The sequence below is a fragment of the Haematobia irritans genome, chromosome 5 (assembly GCF_050003625.1).
Source record: "Haematobia irritans isolate KBUSLIRL chromosome 5, ASM5000362v1, whole genome shotgun sequence".
NCBI classification, from domain to species: domain Eukaryota; kingdom Metazoa; phylum Arthropoda; class Insecta; order Diptera; family Muscidae; genus Haematobia; species Haematobia irritans.
This window is the reverse complement of record NC_134401.1, coordinates 93730170-93739021: the sequence shown is the minus strand read 5'-3', so window position 1 is coordinate 93739021 and position 8852 is coordinate 93730170. Positions and strand designations below refer to the sequence as shown.

Genomic DNA, 8852 nt, shown 5'->3' with positions numbered 1-8852 from the left:
ATGCAATCCAGATCTTCCAACAGCTGATTGGAAGGTTGGCCGTTTGGATGAAGTGGATGGGCCAAGACGGCATGCAGTGTTTATATTGAACACTCAGTCTTTGCCACATCTAGCAAAGTCCCAGGGCCGTGTATGTTATGGCTTTCATTATGTCCAAATGAAGGTGTATAAAAACGATCAGCTAAAGGATTCAGAAATGGACAAGCCTCTGTCTGAATCAGAAGTAAGCGGATCCTCTTGCGAAGTCGAGGGGGATACCAAGACATTTGAAGACATGGATAGATACCGTATGCTTGAGGAGGCTTCTACTGCCTCAGAACTCACCAAAGTTGAACCTATGGTTATTGCGAGAGTCACCGATATCTCTGAAGAGGACATTCTTGATGACTCGATTGAAGCGGCTGATGTGACGGTTGTTGAAGATCTCGATGGTCCTACGGATCCTCCAGATAAATCTTCATCATTGTAAGGCTGCATGTGCTGCCTTAAAAGTTCTCCTGATGAAAGGGGACATAGATATAGTTCTTATTCAAGAACCATATGTTTATAAAAACAAAATATGTGAATTAAGTACTCCGGGGTTCAAACTATTGCAGTATACTGGTAATGATGTAAATCGAGCCTGTATAATTGCTAAAAACGAGCTCAATTTGTTTCTGCTTCCTTCAATGTGCAATACAGACACTGTCGTTGCAAGTTTAGAAATAGCCAAATGCAAATATTGGGTATCTTCGGTCTACATGGGACATGACAGGGAGATGCCTCCATATGCCGTTAAGACCTTAGTGGAGGAGTCACTGAAAACAAAGACGAAACTCATTATGGGATGCGATGCGAATGCACATCATAGTATATGGGGAAGTAGTGATACTAATGCAAGGGGAGAGTCGCTAATAGAGTTTATTTTGCGTACTAATCTGGTAGTTTGCAACAAGGGAGATGTCCCAACCTTTGTCACTAAAAACAGGCAAGAGGTTTTGGACATCACCTTGGCCTCTCAAGAACTGAATGAAATCATATCTGAGTGGCAGGTTTTAAGTGAACACAGCTTCTCAGATCATCGCTACATCAGTTTCAAATTTGATGTTCATATCACCAAGATCATATTTCCGCCAAATGTTAGGAAAGCTGACTGGAATAGGTATAGGGAATCGTTCAATATGATGATACCGGAAATAACAGAGACAAATATGAGAAATGTGCAAGATATCGAACACGCAGTGGAGCGGATTACTAAGGCCTTCAACATCTCACTGAAAGCTGCATGCCCTAGAGGAAAGCCAAGGGGGAAACATCGACCACCATGGTGGTCTACGGAATTAAGTAATATGAGGAAATCCTGCAGGAAGCTCTTTAACAAGGCAAAGTCCACCAGAGCCCCTGAGGACTGGGACGCTTACAAGAAGAATCTGAGAGGATACAAGCGAGAACTGAGAAAGGCTCAGCATAACTCTTGGAATGCTTACTGCAGCAGTATTGAGAATACGTCCGAGGCTTCCAGACTACGGAAGGTTCTAGCATCCACCAACTCCGCTCCAGGTTTCATTAAAACATCGGAGGGCAATTGGACAACGTCCAGTGAGGAGACGCTGGAGGTACTATTGGACACACATTACTGGAAATCAGACGGTTGAACCATGTACTGGCGGTGCCACAGTTCCTCAGCGGTCGTTTCCTGTCGAGGAAATTGTATCGGAAACTAGAATAAGATGGGCGCTAAATAGCTTTGGACCATTCAAATCCCCTGGACCTGATGGAATTACTCCGGCGGAGTTACAAGCTGTAACTGACAAAATTATCCCCTGGTTGTCGGTGATATATAAAGGATGTATCAACTTATCATATATCCCAGGAAAGTGGAGAGAAACAAAAGTCGTTTTCATACCTAAAGCGGGAAAAGCCTCTCACTCGAGGGCGAAGGATTTCCGACCAATCAGCTTATCCTCATTCCTACTTAAGACTCTGGAGAGGATGATAGATATTTATCTTAGAACTAGCATCGATTCAAGTTTGTTCTCGAAACGACAGCATGCATACTCGAAGGGCAGGTCTACTGAGACCGCACTACATGAACTAGTCAGCTTTATTGAAAGCTCACTATCTGTCAAAGAATACACAATCGTGGCGTTTCTAGACATCGAAGGGGCGTTCAATAATGTCCATCCGACCTCGATATTAAATGGACTGACGACTCTGAATGTTGATCCATGTATACTCAGGCTGTTAGACGAACTGCTAATGAAGAGACGTATTTCAGCCACACTAGGACAAGCAAACATACAAAAGAATGTGAACAGAGGCACTCCCCAAGGAGGAGTTCTATCACCTCTTCTTTGGAGTGTTGCTATAAACAACCTTCTGGTTTCTCTAGAAAAAGAAAGGATAAAAGTGGTGGCATACGCAGATGATGTAGCTCTGGCAGTCAGGGGAAAATTCCCATCCACAATCAGAGATATTATTCAGAGGGCCCTCCGGATGACTGAACAATGGGCGAAAGACAATGGTTTTGGGGTAAATCCTGCAAAGACAGAATTAGTCATGTACTGCAAAGATCGCAAAACTCCCACGGTTAGGCCTATTTCCTTAGGGGGTATTGAAATTCCCTTTGGTGATTGTGCAAAATACCTTGGCGTTATTTTGGACAGGAAGCTGAACTTTAAGCTTAATATTGAAGAAAGGGCGAGGAAGGCAACTGTAGCTTTGTACTCGTGCAAAAAGGCAATAGGAAAAAAGTGGGGACTAAAACCAAAAATTGTGCATTGGCTATACACGGCGGTGGTTATACCTATAATGCTATATGGTGTTAGTCTGGTGGCCGGCACTTCAGAAACGGACTTGTTTAGACAAAGTTCAGCGTATGGCGTGTTTGTGTATTTCAGGCGCATTCAGCAAGACAGGAACAAATTCCCTTAATGTCATGCTGCATCTATTGCCTTTAGACATTTTGGCCAAACAGTCAGCTGCAACAACGGCTGTGCGGTTGCGCGAACTATCGCTGTGGTCGGAAAATGGTTACGGTCACAGTTCTGTCCTCAAAATAATGTCAGATGTGCCTAACGTAGTGGATTACACTTTGGCGAGTCCACTTTTCGACAAAAAGTTTGAGACTCTAATCCCCAACAGTGAGGCGTGGTGCACACAGACCCCGGGGAATAAAGAATATATAGATTTCTACACTGATGGCTCCAAATTGGATGGACAAGTGGGGTTCGGAGTATATTCTAATGATCTGGAACTTCGAATAGCGAAAAGATTACCTAATCACTGTAGTGTTTTTCAGGCTGAAATATTAGCAATAAGAGAGGTGGCGAATTGGCTGAAAAGTAATGTTCAAAAAAATGTGGGCATTAATATATACTCAGACAGTCAACCTGCAATAAAATCCTTGGACTCTGTGTTCCTCAACTCGAAAACGGCCATCGATTGCCGCAAATCTCTCAATGAGATGGCTGAGCAGTACAATATTCACCTAATATGGGTGCCTGGCTATAGGAACATACCGGGGAACTGCGAAGCGGATGAGTTGGCAAGGCTAGGGACTACCTTACATATTCCAGGGGAACTAGAATTTGTTGGTATGCCCCTAGCTACCTGCAAGCTCATGCTGCGTGAGAAGGCTGTTATGATGGCAAATGTTCGATGGGAGAATTGCAAGGGTTGTAACGACACCAAGCAAATATGGCCCCTAGATATGCTAATGTTCTCGAGACGTCAGATATCACTCCTGATATCTGCTATAACGGGTCGCTGCCTGATAGGAGATTTTGCAAAAACTATAGGCGCGAAGTATAATGACTATTGTATGAGCTGTCATGATGCGGAGGAAAAAGAATCAATCAAACACCTCTTGTGCGAGTGTCCTGCATTTTGTGTAAAGCGCAAGCAACTTTTAGGAGCATATAGCTTCAGATTACTGGCGGATCTGGAAAAACTAGAAGTGCCCATATGTAATAGGTACTTTTAGTTAATGTGGTATCACAATGGACTGAATAGTCTAAGTGAGCCTGAATCTTAATCGGGCTGCCACTTTAACCTAACCTAAGCTAACCTAGTATATACAGTTAGTGCTATAGAAGATAACATTTACCCAACTTTGAGTAAGATCGGTTGATAAATATGTTAAGGATTTTGTGGCCAAATTTGGCAAAATCGGCGATACATACATATGTGACCTGTAGTTAAATCGGAACCGATTTTGAAATTTGGCACGCTTAAAGGGTCGTCAATTGGATTACCTTGTGGATCAAAGATCAAAGTTATTATACCTTGACCACTATGTGGTTTAGGGTATACAAATAGCAAATAGCTCAATTAGTGTGGATAATGTAGCTAAATTTATGAAAATCTGGCAATATATTTATGTAAACGCTATATGTAAGTCTAAGTTCGGTCGGCTAATACATCTAAATTTGAAATTTGAGTAAGAGGCGACACGAAAATTTAGTGTCAGCCGCCGCCGACGAAAACGAGTCGGCTTCATTCTCTGGTCTAAAGTGGTCTAAGTCATTTTTAGTCATGTTCTATTACCACTATTTTGTCTTCGTACATACTAAAAAAATCTACAATAAACATGATTTTAAGACCGAAAAAAGTGAATTTATGTCTTATAAGTTTTTTGAGAAATTCCAAAAAAAAACTTTGAACTTGTGTCCTGTAAAATTCACTTTTCATACCCTCCACCATAGGATGGTTGATATTAACTTTGTCATTCCGTTTGTAACACATCGAAATATTGCTCTAAGACCCCATATGGTATATATACTCTGGGTCGTGGTGAAATTCTGAGGCTATCTGAACACGTCCGTCCGTCCGTCCATCCGTCTGTTGAAATCACGATTACTTCCGAACTAAACAAGCTATTGACTTGAAACTTGGCACAAGTTGTTGTTATTGATGTAGGTCGGATGGTATTGCAAATGGGCCATATCGGTCCACTTTTACGTATAGCCCCCATATAAACCGATCCCCCGATTTGGATTGCGGAGCCTCTAAAAGAAGCAAATTTCATCCGATCAGGCTGAAATTTGGTACATTGTGTTAGTATATGGTCTCTAATAATCATGCAAAACTTGGTCCACATCGGTCCATAATTATATATAGCCCCCATATAAACCAATCCCCCGATTTGGCTTGCGGTGCCTCAAAGAGAAACAAATTTCATCCGACCAGGCTGAAATTTGGTACATGGTGTTAATATATGGTCTCTAATGACCATGCAAAAATTGGTCCACATCGGTCCATAATTATATATAGCCCCCATATAAACCTATCACCAGATTTGACCTCCGGAGCCTCTTGGAATACCAAAATTCATCTGATTCGGTTGACATTTGGTACGTGATGTTAGTATATGGTATCCAGAATATGATATTTAACAACCATGCCAAAAGTGGTTGTTAAACCGATCCCAAGATTTGGTTTTGGAGCCTCTTGGAGGAGCAAATTTCATCCGAGTCAGTTGAAATTGGGTACATTGTGCTATTATATGGCCGTTAACGACCATGCCTAACTAGGTCCATATCGGTCTATAGTTATATATAGCTCTCAGATAAATTGATCCCCAATCACACAAAAATTGGTCCATATCAAGTTCATAATAGTAGCCCCATTAAAGCGACCCCCATATTCAAAAGTCCATATCGATTCGTAATTATTTGTAGACTTACCTATACATAACTTTTTAGTCTAATATGTACCACGTATGGACTAACTTACAATTTAGAAAACGATGGTAAGAAGTTTTAAGGTATCATAACTCAAGTAATTCGATTGTGGATGACAGTCTTTCGCAGAAGTTTCTATACAATCCATGGTGGAGGGTACATAAGATTCGGCCTGGCCGAACTTACGGCCGTATGTACTTGTTTTTTTTTTTGTTTTTTTTTTGTTTTTTTTTTTGCAGGTATAGTTGTTACTACAGAAGATGACATTGTGCCAACTTGGATTAAGATCGGTATTATAGACAAATTCTGGAAAATTGGGTTGGCAAAACCATCCTATGGGGGTGCTTATAGAAAACAACATTTCAGCACAACCTGATGCTTCATCAGACCGAAAATTGTTTAACATGAATTTGGATCGTTTGGGTAAACAAAAAGAAAAAAATTCCATACAAGCACTCCAAAAGTTATAATTTTTTAATGCCATCTTTAACATCAAACTAAGTGCTTCGGTTTATGCTCCAGCTGATTTATGGACCTTACATTTTATACCCACCGCCAAGCGATGTCAAGATCAAGTTCGATGATCTTTACTATAGACTGGGAGCCACAGTGGTGCAATGGTTAGCATGCCCGCCGTGGGTTCGATTCCTGTTTCGATCGAACACCAAAAAGTTTTTCATCGGTGGATTATCCCAGCTCAGTAATGCTGGTGACATTTCTGAGGGTTTCAAAGCTTTTCTAAGTGGTTTCACTGCAATATGGAACGCCGTTCGGACTCGGCTATAAAAAGGAGGTCCCTTGTCATTGATCTTAACATGGAATCGGGCAGCACTCAGTTATAAGAGAGAAGTTCACCAATGTGGTATCACAATGGACTGAATAGTCTAAGTGAGCCTGATACATCGGGCTGCCGCCTAACCTATTATAGACTATATCGGTCCATGTGTCGATAAAGCCCCCCTATAAACCGATCCCCCGATTTAACTTCTTGAGCCCATGGAAACCATAATTTGTATATTTGCTTGAAACGAGGGTTGCCTTTTGTATTTCGGTTGATTTTCCTGATATCTTGGAAGACAACTGGCGAACAATTGATTGTTTTGTGGTAGTGATACGATTTGAAAAATATATGAAATTGAAAAAAATTTCTGAGAACTAAGCAAATCTCTTGGAACTGAGAATGTTATGAGGGAAAATGAAATTAGCCAAAAATATTAAAAAAAAGTTTTTTTTTTTAGTTAGTATTAAATTTATTCTGATTTCTTGTAAAGTAAATAGCGTCCGATGTACGGTAGACATTTACAAACAAATTTATGTATTCCTCGCAAGAGTAAAACTGATGAGAATTTAATTTCGGAATAAATCATATGTCGAATAACTGGTTGGCAAATAAACTATTTTTTAGGGCTTTTGGTTTGTAGTCGCTATAAAAACTTCATCTAAATGTTTTGCTTTTTGGCTTTGGCAGTTGTTAAACAATTTAGATGCCTCTGAATTGGACCATTATACAGAAGCGATTTCATTTCTTCGCCAAATGCGAAATTTTCGTTTCTAAATATTTAATGTGCGTATCTCAGGCAAGGTTACATTTGAGGTATATACATACATATTTTATTTAACTGACCTAACGCAACTATTGATTGTCGACAAGAATACTATTGAATTGAATGAATTGAACCGTCCTTGATGCCTATATCCCATCAAATTTGTTTTTGAATTATTAATGATTAATTAAGCGTATGCTAAAATTTAGGCTCAAAGTTCATAGAAACATCTTGTTCCATACGAGAGTTGGCCTTTATATTTTAGGATTGATCAACCCGATTTCGCTCAAACCATGGAATTCAATACCACTGCCAGCAGGGGTACCCCAAGGATCAATACATGGACCTCATACAGTACTCAATATATTCGAATAATCTACCTGACCAACTTAAGCATAATCATATTCAGATGTAAGCTGATGATGTCCCGCTTTATTCTTCATGCCAACTGAATTATATTGGGACAGCGTATAAAAACTTTGATCTGCCAAAGGATGTGCCTACCAGAAATATTGGTTTAGACGCCGATCGACTCAGAATAATGTCCTGAGCCGATCTAGCCCTTGGTGTCCGTCTGTAATTTGTTTGTTGTTCGCAGGATTCGGGTCGCAATTATTAACCGATTTTGATAAAATTTGGTATATTGCCTTTTGGCACAAGGACAAACGCTACTGAAGTTGGAAAAAACCGGATTAAACACTGAAAAAAAGCATGCCCGGTTCCAAAGATTTTGTCTTTATTTTAACAATTTTGGTATTGATTCCGGGCCAAATAAGAGGAGAATACAAGTAAGGATACTTTTAAGACACAATTCTCTTTTAACTGTGGGTTTTGTGTACTTGCTTCTAGGAAGCAAATTTTAATTTTTCGCCCTTTCGCCTTTTTTTCTTCGTATGCTATCAAAGTCCTTTAAAAACGAGTTAACGACAACTTTATTTTCCAAATTCAGACTCGACTTCCAGTAGAAATTTTGCTGTGTTTCAAGTAAAAAACCTCTTTAAAATAAAGTTTTGAAAAACATGTCCTATTTTTGAACGATTTTTTGCTTTGTAGTCAAGAAGCAAAGAGACAACAAATTTAAAGACAATTTCATTAATGTTAAAGAATTTCTCTGAATTATTAAAGTCAAGTTGACCTTAGCCCAAAAATTTTTTCTTTCATGTTATGATACCCATTTTTAAATGAAATCACTTAATTATAAGGACAATACGACTTCATTGGCTATCGGCTTTTGGACAAAAAAAAACTTTATATTAGAGAAATGCGTCTTCTATGCTAAACAAAATTTGCATTCGTATTTTAAGGACATGAAATCTTTGGCCTCACGACAATATTTTTTTCAGTGAATATGGTTCCCATATATATATATATATATATATATAAAGGGTGATTCTTTTGAGGTTAGGATTTTCATGCATTAGTATTTGACAGATCACGTGGGATTTCAGACATGGTGTCAAAGAGAAAGATGCTCAGTATATATATATATATATATATATATATATATATATATATATATATATATATATATATATATATATATATATATATATATATATATATATTATATATATATATATATATATAATATATATATATATATATATATATTATATAATAATTATATATATATATATATATATAT

The 8852-nt window shown here is 38.7% G+C and overlaps 1 protein-coding gene across 1 annotated transcript in view; it reads left to right on the top strand.

Moving 5' to 3' along the window:
* The first annotated feature begins 7500 nt into the window (after positions 1-7500).
* The window catches only part of LOC142239929 (estradiol 17-beta-dehydrogenase 11-like), a 27328-nt gene continuing 25976 nt past the window's right edge, over positions 7501-8852 (top strand). The window contains exon 1 of the mRNA XM_075311667.1: positions 7501-7618. Within this exon, the coding sequence (XP_075167782.1) occupies positions 7501-7618 (118 nt within the window). The remainder of the gene's footprint in view (positions 7619-8852) is intronic.